Source organism: Oncorhynchus nerka, linkage group LG5, assembly GCF_034236695.1.
Source record: "Oncorhynchus nerka isolate Pitt River linkage group LG5, Oner_Uvic_2.0, whole genome shotgun sequence".
NCBI lineage: Eukaryota > Metazoa > Chordata > Actinopteri > Salmoniformes > Salmonidae > Oncorhynchus > Oncorhynchus nerka.
This window is the reverse complement of record NC_088400.1, coordinates 17,355,711-17,378,979: the sequence shown is the minus strand read 5'-3', so window position 1 is coordinate 17,378,979 and position 23,269 is coordinate 17,355,711. Positions and strand designations below refer to the sequence as shown.

Here is a 23,269-nt window from a genome sequence, read left to right as displayed (position 1 = left end):
TTACACTACTACAGTTTACTAGTCTGATCTGATCACAGTTTACTAGTCTGATCACAGTATTACACTACTACAGTTTACTAGTCTGATCACAGTGAGGTACTACTACAGTTTACTAGTCTGATCACAGTATTACACTACTACAGTTTACTAGTCTGATAACAGTGAGGTACTACTACAGTTTACTAGTCTGATTCACTACAGTAGTCTGATAACAGTGAGGTACTACTACAGTTTACTAGTCTGATCACAGTGAGGTACTACTACAGTTTACTAGTCTGATCACAGTGAGGTACTACTACAGTTTACTAGTCTGATCACAGTATTACACTACTACAGTTTACTAGTCTGATCACAGTGAGGTACTACTACAGTTTACTAGTCTGATCACAGTATTACACTACTACAGTTTACTAGTCTGATCACAGTGAGGTACTACTACAGTTTACTAGTCTGATCACAGTATTACACTACTACAGTTTACTAGTCTGATAACAGTGAGGTACTACTACAGTTTACTAGTCTGATCACTGTGAGGTACTACTACAGTTTACTAGTCTGATCACAGTATTACACTACTACAGTTTACTAGTCTGATCACAGTGAGGTACTACTACAGTTTACTAGTCTGATCACAGTGAGGTACTACTACAGTTTACTAGTCTGATCACAGTGAGGTACTACTACAGTTTACTAGTCTGATCACAGTATTACACTACTACAGTTTACTAGTCTGATAACAGTGAGGTACTACTACAGTTTACTAGTCTGATCACAGTATTACACTACTACAGTTTACTAGTCTGATCACAGTGAGGTACTACTACAGTTTACTAGTCTGATCACAGTATTACACTACTACAGTTTACTAGTCTGATAACAGTGAGGTACTACTACAGTTTACTAGTCTGATCACTGTGAGGTACTACTACAGTTTACTAGTCTGATCTGCACAGTATTACACTACTACAGTTTACTAGTCTGATCACTGTGAGGTACAGTTTACTAGTCTGATCACAGTGAGGTACTACTACAGTTTACTAGTCTGATCACAGTATTACACTACGACAGTTTACTAGTCTGATCACAGTGAGGTACTACTACAGTTTACTAGTCTGATCACAGTATTACACTACTACAGTTTACTAGTCTGATCACTGTGAGGTACTACTACAGTTTACTAGTCTGATCACAGTGAGGTACTACTACAGTTTACTAGTCTGATCACAGTATTACACTACTACAGTTTACTAGTCTGATCACTGTGAGGTACTACTACAGTTTACTAGTCTGATCACAGTATTACACTACTACAGTTTACTAGTCTGATCACAGTGAGGTACTATTACAGTTTACTAGTCTGATCACCGTGAGGTACTACTACAGTTTACTAGTCTGATAACAGTATTACACTACTACAGTTTACTAGTCTGATCACAGTGAGGTACTATTACAGTTTACTAGTCTGATCACAGTGAGGTACTATTACAGTTTACTAGTCTGATCACAGTGAGGTACTATTACAGTTTACTAGTCTGATCACAGTGAGGTACTATTACAGTTTACTAGTCTGATCACAGTGAGGTACTATTACAGTTTACTAGTCTGATCACCGTGAGGTACTACTACAGTTTACTAGTCTGATCACAGTATTACACTACTACAGTTTACTAGTCTGATCACAGTGAGGTACTACTACAGTTTACTAGTCTGATCACAGTGAGGTACTACTACAGTTTACTAGTCTGATCACAGTATTACACTACGACAGTTTACTAGTCTGATCACAGTGAGGTACTACGACAGTTTACTAGTCTGATCACAGTGAGGTACTACTACAGTTTACTAGTCTGATCACAGTGAGGTACTACTATAGTTTACTAGTCTGATCACAGTATTACACTACTACAGTTTACTAGTCTGATCACAGTGAGGTACTACTAAAGTTTACTAGTCTGATCACAGTATTACACTACTACAGTTTACTAGTCTGATCACAGTGGTACTACTACAGTTTACTAGTCTGATCACAGTATTACACTACTACAGTTTACTAGTCTGATCACAGTGAGGTACTACTACAGTTTACTAGTCTGATCACAGTGAGGTACTACTACAGTTTACTAGTCTGATCACAGTATTACACTACTACAGTTTACTAGTCTGATAACAGTGAGGTACTACTACAGTTTACTAGTCTGATCACAGTATTACACTACTACAGTTTACTAGTCTGATCACAGTGAGGTACTACTACAGTTTACTAGTCTGATCACAGTATTACACTACTACAGTTTACTAGTCTGATAACAGTGAGGTACTACTACAGTTTACTAGTCTGATCACTGTGAGGTACTACTACAGTTTACTAGTCTGATCACAGTATTACACTACTACAGTTTACTAGTCTGATAACAGTGAGGTACTACTACAGTTTACTAGTCTGATCACAGTGAGGTACTACTACAGTTTACTAGTCTGATCACAGTGAGGTACTACTACAGTTTACTAGTCTGATCACAGTATTACACTACTACAGTTTACTAGTCTGATAACAGTGAGGTACTACTACAGTTTACTAGTCTGATCACAGTATTACACTACTACAGTTTACTAGTCTGATCACAGTGAGGTACTACTACAGTTTACTAGTCTGATCACAGTATTACACTACTACAGTTTACTAGTCTGATAACAGTGAGGTACTACTACAGTTTACTAGTCTGATCACAGTGAGGTACTACTACAGTTTACTAGTCTGATCACCGTGAGGTACTACTACAGTTTACTAGTCTGATCACAGTATTACACTACTACAGTTTACTAGTCTGATCACAGTGAGGTACTACTACAGTTTACTAGTCTGATCACAGTAAACTGTAGGTACTACTACAGTTTACTAGTCTGATCACAGTATTACACTACTACAGTTTACTAGTCTGATCACAGTGAGGTACTACTACAGTTTACTAGTCTGATCACAGTATTACACTACTACAGTTTACTAGTCTGATAACAGTGAGGTACTACTACAGTTTACTAGTCTGATCACTGTGAGGTACTACTACAGTTTACTAGTCTGATCACAGTATTACACTACTACAGTTTACTAGTCTGATCACAGTATTACACTACTACAGTTTACTAGTCTGATAACAGTGAGGTACTACTACAGTTTACTAGTCTGATCACAGTATTACACTACTACAGTTTACTAGTCTGATCACAGTGAGGTACTACTACAGTTTACTTGTCTGATCACCGTGAGGTACTACTACAGTTTACTAGTCTGATCACAGTATTACACTACTACAGTTTACTAGTCTGATCACAGTGAGGTACTACTACAGTTTACTAGTCTGATCACAGTATTACACTACTACAGTTTACTAGTCTGATCACAGTGAGGTACTACTACAGTTTACTAGTCTGATCACAGTATTACACTACTACAGTTTACTAGTCTGATAACAGTGAGGTACTACTACAGTTTACTAGTCTGATCACTGTGAGGTACTACTACAGTTTACTAGTCTGATCACAGTATTACACTACTACAGTTTACTAGTCTGATCACAGTATTACACTACTACAGTTTACTAGTCTGATAACAGTGAGGTACTACTACAGTTTACTAGTCTGATCACAGTATTACACTACTACAGTTTACTAGTCTGATCACAGTGAGGTACTACTACAGTTTACTTGTCTGATCAAAGTGAGGTACTACTACAGTTTACTAGTATGATCACAGTATTACACTACTACAGTTTACTAGTCTGATCACAGTGAGGTACTACTACAGTTTACTAGTCTGATCACAGTATTACACTACTACAGTTTACTAGTCTGATAACAGTGAGGTACTACTACAGTTTACTAGTCTGATCACAGTATTACACTACTACAGTTTACTAGTCTGATCACAGTGAGGTACTACTACAGTTTACTAGTCTGATCACAGTATTACACTACTACAGTTTACTAGTCTGATCACAGTGAGGTACTACTACAGTTTACTAGTCTGATCACAGTGAGGTACTACTACAGTTTACTAGTCTGATCACAGTATTACACTACTACAGTTTACTAGTCTGATCACTGTGAGGTACTACTACAGTTTACTAGTCTGATCACAGTATTACACTACTACAGTTTACTAGTCTGATCACAGTGAGGTACTACTACAGTTTACTAGTCTGATCACAGTATTACACTACTACAGTTTACTAGTCTGATCACTGTGAGGTACTACTACAGTTTACTAGTCTGATCACAGTATTACACTACTACAGTTTACTAGTCTGATCACAGTGAGGTACTATTACAGTTTACTAGTCTGATCACCGTGAGGTACTACTACAGTTTACTAGTCTGATAACAGTATTACACTACTACAGTTTACTAGTCTGATCACAGTGAGGTACTATTACAGTTTACTAGTCTGATCACAGTGAGGTACTACTACAGTTTACTAGTCTGATCACAGTGAGATACTATTACAGTTTACTAGTCTGATCACAGTGAGGTACTATTACAGTTTACTAGTCTGATCACAGTGAGGTACTATTACAGTTTACTAGTCTGATCACCGTGAGGTACTACTACAGTTTACTAGTCTGATCACAGTATTACACTACTACAGTTTACTAGTCTGATCACAGTGAGGTACTACTACAGTTTACTAGTCTGATCACAGTGAGGTACTACTACAGTTTACTAGTCTGATCACAGTATTACACTACGACAGTTTACTAGTCTGATCACAGTGAGGTACTACTACAGTTTACTAGTCTGATCACAGTGAGGTACTACTACAGTTTACTAGTCTGATCACAGTGAGGTACTACTACAGTTTACTAGTCTGATCACAGTATTACACTACTACAGTTTACTAGTCTGATCACAGTGAGGTACTACTACAGTTTACTAGTCTGATCACAGTATTACACTACTACAGTTTACTAGTCTGATCACAGTGAGGTACTACTACAGTTTACTAGTCTGATCACAGTATTACACTACTACAGTTTACTAGTCTGATCACTGTGAGGTACTACTACAGTTTACTAGTCTGATCACAGTATTACACTACGACAGTTTACTAGTCTGATCACAGTGAGGTACTACTACAGTTTACTAGTCTGATCACAGTATTACACTACTACAGTTTACTAGTCTGATCACTGTGAGGTACTACTACAGTTTACTAGTCTGATCACAGTATTACACTACTACAGTTTACTAGTCTGATCACAGTGAGGTACTATTACAGTTTACTAGTCTGATCACCGTGAGGTACTACTACAGTTTACTAGTCTGATAACAGTATTACACTACTACAGTTTACTAGTCTGATCACAGTGAGGTACTATTACAGTTTACTAGTCTGATCACAGTGAGGTACTATTACAGTTTACTAGTCTGATCACAGTGAGGTACTATTACAGTTTACTAGTCTGATCACAGTGAGGTACTATTACAGTTTACTAGTCTGATCACAGTGAGGTACTATTACAGTTTACTAGTCTGATCACCGTGAGGTACTACTACAGTTTACTAGTCTGATCACAGTATTACACTACTACAGTTTACTAGTCTGATCACAGTGAGGTACTACTACAGTTTACTAGTCTGATCACAGTGAGGTACTACTACAGTTTACTAGTCTGATCACAGTATTACACTACGACAGTTTACTAGTCTGATCACAGTGAGGTGAGTTTACTAGTCTGATCACAGTGAGGTACTACTACAGTTTACTAGTCTGATCACAGTGAGGTACTACTATAGTTTACTAGTCTGATCACAGTATTACACTACTACAGTTTACTAGTCTGATCACAGTGAGGTACTACTACAGTTTACTAGTCTGATCACAGTATTACACTACTACAGTTTACTAGTCTGATCACAGTGAGGTACTACTACAGTTTACTAGTCTGATCACAGTATTACACTACTACAGTTTACTAGTCTGATCACTGTGAGGTACTACTACAGTTTACTAGTCTGATCACAGTATTACACTACTACAGTTTACTAGTCTGATCACAGTATTACACTACTACAGTTTACTAGTCTGATCACAGTATTACACTACTACAGTTTACTAGTCTGATAACAGTGAGGTACTACTACAGTTTACTAGTCTGATCACAGTATTACACTACTACAGTTTACTAGTCTGATCACAGTGAGGTACTACTACAGTTTACTTGTCTGATCACCGTGAGGTACTACTACAGTTTACTAGTCTGATCACAGTATTACACTACTACAGTTTACTAGTCTGATCACAGTGAGGTACTACTACAGTTTACTAGTCTGATCACAGTATTACACTACTACAGTTTACTAGTCTGATAACAGTGAGGTACTACTACAGTTTACTAGTCTGATCACAGTGAGGTACTATTACATTTTACTAGTCAGATCACAGTGAGGTACTACTACAGTTTACTAGTCTGATCACAGTATTACCCTACTACAGTTTACTAGTCTGATCACAGTATTACACTACTACAGTTTACTAGTCTGATCACAGTGAGGTACTACTACAGTTTACTAGTCTGATCACAGTATTACACTACTACAGTTTACTAGTCTGATAACAGTGAGGTACTACTACAGTTTACTAGTCTGATCACAGTATTACACTACTACAGTTTACTAGTCTGATCACAGTGAGGTACTACTACAGTTTACTAGTCTGATCACAGTATTACACTACTACAGTTTACTAGTCTGATAACAGTGAGGTACTACTACAGTTTACTAGTCTGATCACAGTGAGGTACTATTACATTTTACTAGTCAGATCACAGTGAGGTACTACTACAGTTTACTAGTCTGATCACAGTATTACTACTACAGCTTACTAGTCTGATCACAGTATTACACTACTACAGTTTACTAGTCTGATCACAGTGAGGTACTACTACAGTTTACTAGTCTGATCACAGTATTACACTACTACAGTTTACTAGTCTGATAACAGTGAGGTACTACTACAGTTTACTAGTCTGATCACAGTATTACACTACTACAGTTTACTAGTCTGATCACAGTGAGGTACTACTACAGTTTACTAGTCTGATCACAGTATTACACTACTACAGTTTACTAGTCTGATAACAGTGAGGTACTACTACAGTTTACTAGTCTGATCACTGTGAGGTACTACTACAGTTTACTAGTCTGATCACAGTGAGGTACTACTACAGTTTACTAGTCTGATCACAGTGAGGTACTATTACATTTTACTAGTCAGATCACAGTGAGGTACTACTACAGTTTACTAGTCTGATCACAGTATTACCCTACTACAGTTTACTAGTCTGATCACAGTATTACACTACTACAGTTTACTAGTCTGATCACAGTGAGGTACTACTACAGTTTACTAGTCTGATCACAGTATTACACTACTACAGTTTACTAGTCTGATAACAGTGAGGTACTACTACAGTTTACTAGTCTGATCACAGTATTACACTACTACAGTTTACTAGTCTGATCACAGTGAGGTACTACTACAGTTTACTAGTCTGATCACAGTATTACACTACTACAGTTTACTAGTCTGATAACAGTGAGGTACTACTACAGTTTACTAGTCTGATCACTGTGAGGTACTACTACAGTTTACTAGTCTGATCACAGTATTACACTACTACAGTTTACTAGTCTGATCACAGTATTACACTACTACAGTTTACTAGTCTGATAACAGTGAGGTACTACTACAGTTTACTAGTCTGATCACAGTATTACACTACTACAGTTTACTAGTCTGATCACAGTGAGGTACTACTACAGTTTACTTGTCTGATCACAGTATTACACTACTACAGTTTACTAGTCTGATAACAGTGAGGTACTACTACAGTTTACTAGTCTGATCACTGTGAGGTACTACTACAGTTTACTAGTCTGATCACAGTATTACACTACTACAGTTTACTAGTCTGATCACAGTATTACACTACTACAGTTTACTAGTCTGATCACAGTGAGGTACTACTACAGTTTACTTGTCTGATCACCGTGAGGTACTACTACAGTTTACTAGTCTGATCACAGTATTACACTACTACAGTTTACTAGTCTGATCACAGTGAGGTACTACTACAGTTTACTAGTCTGATCACAGTATTACACTACTACAGTTTACTAGTCTGATAACAGTGAGGTACTACTACAGTTTACTAGTCTGATCACAGTGAGGTACTACTACAGTTTACTAGTCTGATCACAGTGAGGTACTACTACAGTTTACTAGTCTGATCACAGTATTACACTACTACAGTTTACTAGTCTGATAACAGTGAGGTACTACTACAGTTTACTAGTCTGATCACAGTATTACACTACTACAGTTTACTAGTCTGATCACAGTGAGGTACTACTACAGTTTACTAGTCTGATCACAGTATTACACTACTACAGTTTACTAGTCTGATAACAGTGAGGTACTACTACAGTTTACTAGTCTGATCACTGTGAGGTACTACTACAGTTTACTAGTCTGATCACAGTATTACACTACTACAGTTTACTAGTCTGATCACAGTGAGGTACTACTACAGTTTACTAGTCTGATCACAGTGAGGTACTACTACAGTTTACTAGTCTGATCACAGTATTACACTACGACAGTTTACTAGTCTGATCACAGTGAGGTACTACTACAGTTTACTAGTCTGATCACAGTATTACACTACTACAGTTTACTAGTCTGATCACTGTGAGGTACTACTACAGTTTACTAGTCTGATCACAGTATTACACTACTACAGTTTACTAGTCTGATCACAGTGAGGTACTATTACAGTTTACTAGTCTGATCACCGTGAGGTACTACTACAGTTTACTAGTCTGATAACAGTATTACACTACTACAGTTTACTAGTCTGATCACAGTGAGGTACTATTACAGTTTACTAGTCTGATCACAGTGAGGTACTATTACAGTTTACTAGTCTGATCACAGTGAGGTACTATTACAGTTTACTAGTCTGATCACAGTGAGGTACTATTACAGTTTACTAGTCTGATCACCGTGAGGTACTACTACAGTTTACTAGTCTGATCACAGTATAACACTACTACAGTTTACTAGTCTGATCACAGTGAGGTACTACTACAGTTTACTAGTCTGATCACAGTGAGGTACTACTACAGTTTACTAGTCTGATCACAGTATTACACTACGACAGTTTACTAGTCTGATCACAGTGAGGTACTACGACAGTTTACTAGTCTGATCACAGTGAGGTACTACTACAGTTTACTAGTCTGATCACAGTGAGGTACTACTATAGTTTACTAGTCTGATCACAGTATTACACTACTACAGTTTACTAGTCTGATCACAGTGAGGTACTACTACAGTTTACTAGTCTGATCACAGTATTACACTACGACAGTTTACTAGTCTGATCACAGTGAGGTACTACTACAGTTTACTAGTCTGATCACAGTATTACACTACTACAGTTTACTAGTCTGATCACTGTGAGGTACTACTACAGTTTACTAGTCTGATCACAGTATTACACTACTACAGTTTACTAGTCTGATCACAGTGAGGTACTATTACAGTTTACTAGTCTGATCACCGTGAGGTACTACTACAGTTTACTAGTCTGATAACAGTATTACACTACTACAGTTTACTAGTCTGATCACAGTGAGGTACTATTACAGTTTACTAGTCTGATCACAGTGAGGTACTATTACAGTTTACTAGTCTGATCACAGTGAGGTACTATTACAGTTTACTAGTCTGATCACAGTGAGGTACTATTACAGTTTACTAGTCTGATCACAGTGCGGTACTATTACAGTTTACTAGTCTGATCACCGTGAGGTACTACTACAGTTTACTAGTCTGATCACAGTATTACACTACTACAGTTTACTAGTCTGATCACAGTGAGGTACTACTACAGTTTACTAGTCTGATCACAGTATTACACTACGACAGTTTACTAGTCTGATCACAGTGAGGTACTACGACAGTTTACTAGTCTGATCACAGTGAGGTACTACTACAGTTTACTAGTCTGATCACAGTGAGGTACTACTATAGTTTACTAGTCTGATCACAGTATTACACTACTACAGTTTACTAGTCTGATCACAGTGAGGTACTACTACAGTTTACTAGTCTGATCACAGTATTACACTACTACAGTTTACTAGTCTGATCACAGTGAGGTACTACTACAGTTTACTAGTCTGATCACAGTATTACACTACTACAGTTTACTAGTCTGATAACAGTGAGGTACTACTACAGTTTACTAGTCTGATCACTGTGAGGTACTACTACAGTTTACTAGTCTGATCACAGTATTACACTACTACAGTTTACTAGTCTGATCACAGTGAGGTACTACTACAGTTTACTAGTCTGATCACAGTGAGGTACTACTACAGTTTACTAGTCTGATCACAGTATTACACTACGACAGTTTACTAGTCTGATCACAGTGAGGTACTACTACAGTTTACTAGTCTGATCACAGTATTACACTACTACAGTTTACTAGTCTGATCACTGTGAGGTACTACTACAGTTTACTAGTCTGATCACAGTATTACACTACTACAGTTTACTAGTCTGATCACAGTGAGGTACTATTACAGTTTACTAGTCTGATCACCGTGAGGTACTACTACAGTTTACTAGTCTGATAACAGTATTACACTACTACAGTTTACTAGTCTGATCACAGTGAGGTACTATTACAGTTTACTAGTCTGATCACAGTGAGGTACTATTACAGTTTACTAGTCTGATCACAGTGAGGTACTATTACAGTTTACTAGTCTGATCACAGTGAGGTACTATTACAGTTTACTAGTCTGATCACCGTGAGGTACTACTACAGTTTACTAGTCTGATCACAGTATTACACTACTACAGTTTACTAGTCTGATCACAGTGAGGTACTACTACAGTTTACTAGTCTGATCACAGTGAGGTACTACTACAGTTTACTAGTCTGATCACAGTGACAGTTTACTAGTCTGATCACAGTGAGGTACTACGACAGTTTACTAGTCTGATCACAGTGAGGTACTACTACAGTTTACTAGTCTGATCACAGTGAGGTACTACTATAGTTTACTAGTCTGATCACAGTATTACACTACTACAGTTTACTAGTCTGATCACAGTGAGGTACTACTACAGTTTACTAGTCTGATCACAGTATTACACTACGACAGTTTACTAGTCTGATCACAGTGAGGTACTACTACAGTTTACTAGTCTGATCACAGTATTACACTACTACAGTTTACTAGTCTGATCACTGTGAGGTACTACTACAGTTTACTAGTCTGATCACAGTATTACACTACTACAGTTTACTAGTCTGATCACAGTGAGGTACTATTACAGTTTACTAGTCTGATCACCGTGAGGTACTACTACAGTTTACTAGTCTGATAACAGTATTACACTACTACAGTTTACTAGTCTGATCACAGTGAGGTACTATTACAGTTTACTAGTCTGATCACAGTGAGGTACTATTACAGTTTACTAGTCTGATCACAGTGAGGTACTATTACAGTTTACTAGTCTGTCACAGTGAGGTACTATTACAGTTTACTAGTCTGATCACAGTGCGGTACTATTACAGTTTACTAGTCTGATCACCGTGAGGTACTACTACAGTTTACTAGTCTGATCACAGTATTACACTACTACAGTTTACTAGTCTGATCACAGTGAGGTACTACTACAGTTTACTAGTCTGATCACAGTGAGGTACTACTACAGTTTACTAGTCTGATCACAGTATTACACTACGACAGTTTACTAGTCTGATCACAGTGAGGTACTACGACAGTTTACTAGTCTGATCACAGTGAGGTACTACTACAGTTTACTAGTCTGATCACAGTGAGGTACTACTATAGTTTACTAGTCTGATCACAGTATTACACTACTACAGTTTACTAGTCTGATCACAGTGAGGTACTACTACAGTTTACTAGTCTGATCACAGTATTACACTACTACAGTTTACTAGTCAGATCACAGTGGTACTACTACAGTTTACTAGTCTGATCACAGTATTACACTACTACAGTTTACTAGTCTGATCACCGTGAGGTACTACTACAGTTTACTAGTCTGATCACAGTGAGGTACTACTACAGTTTACTAGTCTGATCACAGTATTACACTACTACAGTTTACTAGTCTGATCACAGTATTACACTACTACAGTTTACTAGTCTGATCACAGTGAGGTACTACTACAGTTTACTAGTCTGATCACAGTATTACACTACTACAGTTTACTAGTCTGATCACAGTATTACACTACTACAGTTTACTAGTCTGATAACAGTGAGGTACTACTACAGTTTACTAGTCTGATCACAGTATTACACTACTACAGTTTACTAGTCTGATCACAGTGAGGTACTACTACAGTTTACTTGTCTGATCACCGTGAGGTACTACTACAGTTTACTAGTCTGATCACAGTATTACACTACTACAGTTTACTAGTCTGATCACAGTGCGGTACTATTACAGTTTACTAGTCTGATCACCGTGAGGTACTACTACAGTTTACTAGTCTGATCACAGTATTACACTACTACAGTTTACTAGTCTGATCACAGTGAGGTACTACTACAGTTTACTAGTCTGATCACAGTGAGGTACTACTACAGTTTACTAGTCTGATCACAGTATTACACTACGACAGTTTACTAGTCTGATCACAGTGAGGTACTACGACAGTTTACTAGTCTGATCACAGTGAGGTACTACTACAGTTTACTAGTCTGATCACAGTGAGGTACTACTATAGTTTACTAGTCTGATCACAGTATTACACTACTACAGTTTACTAGTCTGATCACAGTGAGGTACTACTACAGTTTACTAGTCTGATCACAGTATTACACTACTACAGTTTACTAGTCTGATCACAGTGGTACTACTACAGTTTACTAGTCTGATCACAGTATTACACTACTACAGTTTACTAGTCTGATCACCGTGAGGTACTACTACAGTTTACTAGTCTGATCACAGTGAGGTACTACTACAGTTTACTAGTCTGATCACAGTATTACACTACTACAGTTTACTAGTCTGATAACAGTGAGGTACTACTACAGTTTACTAGTCTGATCACTGTGAGGTACTACTACAGTTTACTAGTCTGATCACAGTATTACACTACTACAGTTTACTAGTCTGATCACAGTGAGGTACTACTACAGTTTACTAGTCTGATCACAGTGAGGTACTACTACAGTTTACTAGTCTGATCACAGTATTACACTACGACAGTTTACTAGTCTGATCACAGTGAGGTACTACTACAGTTTACTAGTCTGATCACAGTATTACACTACTACAGTTTACTAGTCTGATCACTGTGAGGTACTACTACAGTTTACTAGTCTGATCACAGTATTACACTACTACAGTTTACTAGTCTGATCACTGTGAGGTACTACTACAGTTTACTAGTCTGATCACAGTATTACACTACTACAGTTTACTAGTCTGATCACAGTGAGGTACTATTACAGTTTACTAGTCTGATCACCGTGAGGTACTACTACAGTTTACTAGTCTGATAACAGTATTACACTACTACAGTTTACTAGTCTGATCACAGTGAGGTACTATTACAGTTTACTAGTCTGATCACAGTGAGGTACTATTACAGTTTACTAGTCTGATCACAGTGAGGTACTATTACAGTTTACTAGTCTGATCACAGTGAGGTACTATTACAGTTTACTAGTCTGATCACAGTGAGGTACTATTACAGTTTACTAGTCTGATCACCGTGAGGTACTACTACAGTTTACTAGTCTGATCACAGTATTACACTACTACAGTTTACTAGTCTGATCACAGTGAGGTACTACTACAGTTTACTAGTCTGATCACAGTGAGGTACTACTACAGTTTACTAGTCTGATCACAGTATTACACTACGACAGTTTACTAGTCTGATCACAGTGAGGTACTACGACAGTTTACTAGTCTGATCACAGTGAGGTACTACTACAGTTTACTAGTCTGATCACAGTGAGGTACTACTATAGTTTACTAGTCTGATCACAGTATTACACTACTACAGTTTACTAGTCTGATCACAGTGAGGTACTACTACAGTTTACTAGTCTGATCACAGTATTACACTATGACAGTTTACTAGTCTGATCACAGTGAGGTACTACTACAGTTTACTAGTCTGATCACAGTATTACACTACTACAGTTTACTAGTCTGATCACTGTGAGGTACTACTACAGTTTACTAGTCTGATCACAGTATTACACTACTACAGTTTACTAGTCTGATCACCGTGAGGTACTACTACAGTTTACTAGTCTGATAACAGTATTACACTACTACAGTTTACTAGTCTGATCACAGTGAGGTACTATTACAGTTTACTAGTCTGATCACAGTGAGGTACTATTACAGTTTACTAGTCTGATCACAGTGAGGTACTATTACAGTTTACTAGTCTGATCACAGTGAGGTACTATTACAGTTTACTAGTCTGATCACAGTGCGGTACTATTACAGTTTACTAGTCTGATCACCGTGAGGTACTACTACAGTTTACTAGTCTGATCACAGTATTACACTACTACAGTTTACTAGTCTGATCACAGTGAGGTACTACTACAGTTTACTAGTCTGATCACAGTGAGGTACTACTACAGTTTACTAGTCTGATCACAGTATTACACTACGACAGTTTACTAGTCTGATCACAGTGAGGTACTACGACAGTTTACTAGTCTGATCACAGTGAGGTACTACTACAGTTTACTAGTCTGATCACAGTGAGGTACTACTATAGTTTACTAGTCTGATCACAGTATTACACTACTACAGTTTACTAGTCTGATCACAGTGAGGTACTACTACAGTTTACTAGTCTGATCACAGTATTACACTACTACAGTTTACTAGTCAGATCACAGTGGTACTACTACAGTTTACTAGTCTGATCACAGTATTACACTACTACAGTTTACTAGTCTGATCACAGTGAGGTACTACTACAGTTTACTAGTCTGATCACAGTGAGGTACTACTACAGTTTACTAGTCTGATCACAGTATTACACTACTACAGTTTACTAGTCTGATCACAGTATTACACTACTACAGTTTACTAGTCTGATCACAGTGAGGTACTACTACAGTTTACTAGTCTGATCACAGTATTACACTACTACAGTTTACTAGTCTGATCACAGTATTACACTACTACAGTTTACTAGTCTGATAACAGTGAGGTACTACTACAGTTTACTAGTCTGATCACAGTATTACACTACTACAGTTTACTAGTCTGATCACAGTGAGGTACTACCACAGTTTACTAGTCTGATCACCGTGAGGTACTACTACAGTTTACTAGTCTGATCACAGTATTACACTACTACAGTTTACTAGTCTGATCACAGTGCGGTACTATTACAGTTTACTAGTCTGATCACCGTGAGGTACTACTACAGTTTACTAGTCTGATCACAGTATTACACTACTACAGTTTACTAGTCTGATCACAGTGAGGTACTACTACAGTTTACTAGTCTGATCACAGTGAGGTACTACTACAGTTTACTAGTCTGATCACAGTATTACACTGACAGTTTACTAGTCTGATCACAGTGAGGTACTACGACAGTTTACTAGTCTGATCACAGTGAGGTACTACTACAGTTTACTAGTCTGATCACAGTGAGGTACTACTATAGTTTACTAGTCTGATCACAGTATTACACTACTACAGTTTACTAGTCTGATCACAGTGAGGTACTACTACAGTTTACTAGTCTGATCACAGTATTACACTACTACAGTTTACTAGTCTGATCACAGTGGTACTACTACAGTTTACTAGTCTGATCACAGTATTACACTACTACAGTTTACTAGTCTGATCACCGTGAGGTACTACTACAGTTTACTAGTCTGATCACAGTGAGGTACTACTACAGTTTACTAGTCTGATCACAGTATTACACTACTACAGTTTACTAGTCTGATCACAGTATTACACTACTACAGTTTACTAGTCTGATCACAGTGAGGTACTACTACAGTTTACTAGTCTGATCACAGTATTACACTACTACAGTTTACTAGTCTGATCACAGTATTACACTACTACAGTTTACTAGTCTGATAACAGTGAGGTACTACTACAGTTTACTAGTCTGATCACAGTATTACACTACTACAGTTTACTAGTCTGATCACAGTGAGGTACTACTACAGTTTACTTGTCTGATCACCGTGAGGTACTACTACAGTTTACTAGTCTGATCACAGTATTACACTACTACAGTTTACTAGTCTGATCACAGTGAGGTACTACTACAGTTTACTAGTCTGATCACAGTATTACACTACTACAGTTTACTAGTCTGATCACAGTGAGGTACTACTACAGTTTACTAGTCTGATCACAGTGAGGTACTACTACAGTTTACTAGTCTGATCACAGTGATTACACTACTACAGTTTACTAGTCTGATAACAGTGAGGTACTACTACAGTTTACTAGTCTGATCACTGTGAGGTACTACTACAGTTTACTAGTCTGATCACAGTATTACACTACTACAGTTTACTAGTCTGATCACAGTATTACACTACTACAGTTTACTAGTCTGATAACAGTGAGGTACTACTACAGTTTACTAGTCTGATCACAGTATTACACTACTACAGTTTACTAGTCTGATAACAGTGAGGTACTACTACAGTTTACTTGTCTGATCACCGTGAGGTACTACTACAGTTTACTAGTCTGATCACAGTATTACACTACTACAGTTTACTAGTCTGATAACAGTGAGGTACTACTACAGTTTACTAGTCTGATCACAGTATTACACTACTACAGTTTACTAGTCTGATAACAGTGAGGTACTACTACAGTTTACTAGTCTGATCACTGTGAGGTACTACTACAGTTTACTAGTCTGATCACAGTATTACACTACTACAGTTTACTAGTCTGATCACAGTATTACACTACTACAGTTTACTAGTCTGATAACAGTGAGGTACTACTACAGTTTACTAGTCTGATCACAGTATTACACTACTACAGTTTACTAGTCTGATCACAGTGAGGTACTACTACAGTTTACTTGTCTGATCACCGTGAGGTACTACTACAGTTTACTAGTCTGATCACAGTATTACACTACTACAGTTTACTAGTCTGATCACAGTGAGGTACTACTACAGTTTACTAGTCTGATCACAGTATTACACTACTACAGTTTACTAGTCTGATAACAGTGAGGTACTACTACAGTTTACTAGTCTGATCACAGTGAGGTACTACTACAGTTTACTAGTCTGATCACAGTGAGGTACTACTACAGTTTACTAGTCTGATCACAGTATTACACTACTACAGTTTACTAGTCTGATAACAGTGAGGTACTACTACAGTTTACTAGTCTGATCACAGTATTACACTACTACAGTTTACTAGTCTGATCACAGTGAGGTACTACTACAGTTTACTAGTCTGATCACAGTATTACACTACTACAGTTTACTAGTCTGATAACAGTGAGGTACTACTACAGTTTACTAGTCTGATCACTGTGAGGTACTACTACAGTTTACTAGTCTGATCACAGTATTACACTACTACAGTTTACTAGTCTGATCACAGTGAGGTACTACTACAGTTTACTAGTCTGATCACAGTGAGGTACTACTACAGTTTACTAGTCTGATCACAGTATTACACTATGACAGTTTACTAGTCTGATCACAGTGAGGTACTACTACAGTTTACTAGTCTGATCACAGTATTACACTACTACAGTTTACTAGTCTGATCACTGTGAGGTACTACTACAGTTTACTAGTCTGATCACAGTATTACATTACGACAGTTTACTAGTCTGATCACAGTGAGGTACTACTACAGTTTACTAGTCTGATCACAGTATTACACTACTACAGTTTACTAGTCTGATCACTGTGAGGTACTACTACAGTTTACTAGTCTGATCACAGTATTACACTACTACAGTTTACTAGTCTGATCACAGTGAGGTACTATTACAGTTTACTAGTCTGATCACCGTGAGGTACTACTACAGTTTACTAGTCTGATAACAGTATTACACTACTACAGTTTACTAGTCTGATCACAGTGAGGTACTATTACAGTTTACTAGTCTGATCACAGTGAGGTACTATTACAGTTTACTAGTCTGATCACAGTGAGGTACTATTACAGTTTACTAGTCTGATCACAGTGAGGTACTATTACAGTTTACTAGTCTGATCACAGTGAGGTACTATTACAGTTTACTAGTCTGATCACCGTGAGGTACTACTACAGTTTACTAGTCTGATCACAGTATTACACTACTACAGTTTACTAGTCTGATCACAGTGAGGTACTACTACAGTTTACTAGTCTGATCACAGTGAGGTACTACTACAGTTTACTAGTCTGATCACAGGTACTACTATAGTTTACTAGTCTGATCACAGTATTACACTACTACAGTTTACTAGTCTGATCACAGTGAGGTACTACTACAGTTTACTAGTCTGATCACAGTATTACACTACTACAGTTTACTAGTCTGATCACAGTGGTACTACTACAGTTTACTAGTCTGATCACAGTATTACACTACTACAGTTTACTAGTCTGATCACCGTGAGGTACTACTACAGTTTACTAGTCTGATCACAGTGAGGTACTACTACAGTTTACTAGTCTGATCACAGTATTACACTACTACAGTTTACTAGTCTGATCACGGTATTACACTACTACAGTTTACTAGTCTGATCACAGTATTACACTACTACAGTTTACTAGTCTGATCACCGTGAGGTACTACTACAGTTTACTAGTCTGATCACAGTATTACACTACTACAGTTTACTAGTCTGATCACAGTGAGGTAGTACTACAGTTTACTAGTCTGATCAAAGTATTACACTACTACAGTTTACTAGTCTGATCACTGTGAGGTACTACTACAGTTTACTAGTCTGATCACAGTGAGGTACTACTACAGTTTAGTAGTCTGATCGCAGTGAGGTACTACTACAGTTTACTAGTCTGATCACAGTATTACACTACTACAGTTTACTAGTCTGATCACAGTGAGGTACTACTACAGTTTACTAGTCTGATCACAGTATTACACTACTACAGTTTACTAGTCTGATCACTGTGAGGTACTACTACAGTTTACTAGTCTGATCACAGTATTACACTACTACAGTTTACTAGTCTGATCACTGTGAGGTACTACTACAGTTTACTAGTCTGATCACAGTAATTACACTACTACAGTTTACTAGTCTGATCACAGTGAGGTACTATTACAGTTTACTAGTCTGATCACAGTATTACACTACTACAGTTTACTAGTCTGATCACAGTATTACACTACTACAGTTTACTAGTCTGATCACAGTATTACACTACTACAGTTTACTAGTCTGATAACAGTGAGGTACTACTACAGTTTACTAGTCTGATCACAGTGAGGTACTATTACAGTTTACTAGTCTGATCACAGTGAGGTACTACTACAGTTTACTAGTCTGATCACAGTTTTACACTACTACAGTTTACTAGTCTGATCACAGTGAGGTACTACTACAGTTTACTTGTCTGATCACCGTGAGGTACTACTACAGTTTACTAGTCTGATCACAGTATTACACTACTACAGTTTACTAGTCTGATCACAGTGAGGTACTACTACAGTTTACTAGTCTGATCACAGTGAGGTACGATTACAGTTTACTAGTCTGATCACAGTGAGGTACTACTACAGTTTACTAGTCTGATCACAGTATTACACTACTACAGTTTACTAGTCTGATCACAGTATTACACTACTACAGTTTACTAGTCTGATCACAGTGAGGTACTACTACAGTTTACTAGTCTGATCACAGTATTACACTACTACAGTTTACTAGTCTGATCACTGTGAGGTACTACTACAGTTTACTAGTCTGATCACAGTATTACACTACTACAGTTTACTAGTCTGATCACTGTGATACACTACTACAGTTTACTAGTCTGATCACAGTATTACACTACTACAGTTTACTAGTCTGATCACTGTGAGGTACTACTACAGTTTACTAGTCTGATCACAGTATTACACTACTATAGTTTACTAGTCTGATCACAGTATTACACTACTACAGTTTACTAGTCTTATCACAGTGAGGTACTACTACAGTGTACTAGTCTGATCACCGTGAGGTACTACTACAGTTTTCTAGTCTGATCACAGTGAGGTACTACTACAGTGTACTAGTCTGTTCACCGTGAGGTACTACTACAGTTTACTAGTCTGATCACAGTATTACACTACTACAGTTTACTAGTCTGATCACCGTGAGGTACTACTACAGTTTACTAGTCTGATCACAGTATTACACTACTACAGTTTACTAGTCTGATCACAGTGAGGTACTACCACAGTTTACTAGTCTGATCACAGTATTACACTACTACAGTTTACTAGTCTGATCACTGTGAGTTACTACTACAGTTTACTAGTCTGATCACAGTATTATTCTACTACAGTTTACTAGTCTGATCACAGTATTACACTACTACAGTTTACTAGTCTGATCACAGTGATGTACTACTACAGTGTACTAGTCTGATCACCGTGAGATACTACTACAGTTTACTAGTCTGATCACAGTGAGGTACTACTACAGTGTACTAGGCTGATCACCGTGAGGTACTACTACAGTTTACTAGTCTGATCACAGTATTACACTACTACAGTTTACTAGTCTGATCACAGTATTACACTACTACAGTTTACTAGTCTGATCACAGTGAGGTACTACTACAGTTTATTAGTCTGATCACAGTATTACACTACTACAGTTTACTAGTCTGATCACAGTGAGGTACTACTACAGTTTACTAGTCTGATCACAGTATTACACTACTACAGTTTACTAGTCTGATCACAGTGAGGTACTACTACAGTTTACTAGTCTGATCACAGTATTACACTACTACAGTTTACTAGTCTGATCACAGTGAGGTACTACTACAGTGTACTTGTTGATCACTACTACAGTTTACTAGTCTGATCACAGTATTACACTACTACAGTTTACTAGTCTGATCACAGTATTACACTACTACAGTTTACTAGTCTGATCACAGTGAGGTACTACTACAGTTTATTAGTCTGATCACAGTATTACACTACTACAGTTTACTAGTATGATCACAGTGAGGTACTACTACAGTTTACTAGTCTGATCACAGTATTACACTACTACAGTTTACTAGTCTGATCACCGTGAGGTACTACTACAGTTTACTAGTCTGATCACAGTATTACACTACTACAGTTTACTAGTCTGATCACAGTGAGGTACTACTACAGTTTACTAGTCTGATCACAGTATTACACTACTACAGTTTACTAGTCTGATCACAGTGAGGTCACTACTACAGTTTACTAGTCTGATCACAGTAGTACAGTTTACTACTACAGTACTACAAGTCTGATCACAGTGAGGTACTTACTAGTCTGATCTGATCACCGTGAGGTACTACTACAGTTTACTAGTCTGATCACAGTATTACACTACTACAGTTTACTAGTCTGATCACAGTATTACACTACTACAGTTTACTAGTCTCACAGTATTACACTACTACAGTTTACTAGTCTGATCACAGTTTACTACAGTTTATTAGTCTGATCACAGTATTACACTACTACAGTTTACTAGTCTGATCACAGTGAGGTACTACTACAGTTTACTAGTCTGATCACAGTATTACACTACTACAGTTTACTAGTCTGATCACCGTGAGGTACTACTACAGTTTACTAGTCTGATCACAGTATTACACTACTACAGTTTACTAGTCTGATCACAGTGAGGTTACACAGTTTACTAGTCTGATCACAGTATTACACTACTACAGTTTACTAGTCAGTGAGGTACTACTACAGTGTATCTGATCAGTGAGGTACTACTACAGTTTATTAGTCTGATCACAGTATTACACTACTACAGTAGTCTGATCACAGTATTACACTACTACAGTTTACTAGTCTGATCACAGTGAGGTACTACTACAGTTTACTAGTCTGATCACAATATTACACTACTACAGTTTACTAGTCTGATCACAGTATTACACTACTACAGTTTACAAGTCTGATCACAGTGAGGTACTACTACAGTTTACTAGTCTGATCACAGTAGGTACTACTACAGTTTACTAGTCTGATCACAGTATTACACTACTACAGTTTACTAGTCTGATCACAGTATTACACTACTACAGTTTACTAGTCTGATCACAGTGAGGTACTACTACAGTTTTAGTCTTAGTATTACACTCTGAGTTTACTAGTCTGATCACAGTATTACACTACTACAGTTTACTAGTCTGATCACAGTATTACACTACTACAGTTTACAAGTCTGATCACAGTGAGGTACTACTACAGTGTACTTGTCTGATCACCGTGAGGTACTACTACAGTGTACTTGTCTGATCACCGTGAGGTACTACTACAGTTTACAAGTCTGATCACAGTATTACACTACTACAGTTTACTAGTCTGATCACAGTATTACACTACTACAGTTTACTAGACAGTTTTCTAGTCTAATTGTCTGTTTTGTCTCTGCTACTTTCCTACTTCGCGAGTAAAGACTAAAAAGGCAAACAGGCTAACATGCTAAAAGACTAGCACACTAAAGAAAGAAAACAAACACAAATGTAACACCACACAAAAAAACAAAACTGATAACAGGATCATACATAACTGGGAGAAAAGTAAAACCAGTTTTCTCAAAAAGTGTACTTTGGTACATACCATTAGCAGATGAAGAAGAGAGTCTCACCATTATTCCAATGTAAGGACAAATACATTCTTATTTTTCATGAATCTGGATAAAAGGTGAATGTAAAAAAGTCTTCCTCTGTAGTTGTGAGGTGAGTCTGACTACTGTTGAACCCCAAGGGACTTCACACTCCTATATTACCCTCCCTCCCTCCCTCCCTCCCTCCCTCCCTCCCTCCCTGGTGTGTTATCTCTCCTCCCTCTCTCTCTGTGGGAAGGGGTGATGATGGTTGTGTGTTTGTGTGAGCCTTTCCAAGGTGCTGGGATTACAGTAGGGGGAGGACACGGACACACACACACACACACACACACACACACAC

General features: G+C 37.6%; 1 protein-coding gene across 1 annotated transcript in view; it reads right to left on the bottom strand.

Moving 5' to 3' along the window:
• Positions 1–23,068, bottom strand: part of LOC115119126 (actin filament-associated protein 1-like 1) — a 126,091-nt gene extending 103,023 nt beyond the window's left edge. The window contains exon 1 of the mRNA XM_065018421.1: positions 22,923–23,068. Coding sequence (XP_064874493.1) covers positions 22,923–22,953 — 31 coding nt within the window. The 5' untranslated portion in view covers positions 22,954–23,068. The remainder of the gene's footprint in view (positions 1–22,922) is intronic.
• Positions 23,069–23,269: the final 201 nt, after the last annotated feature.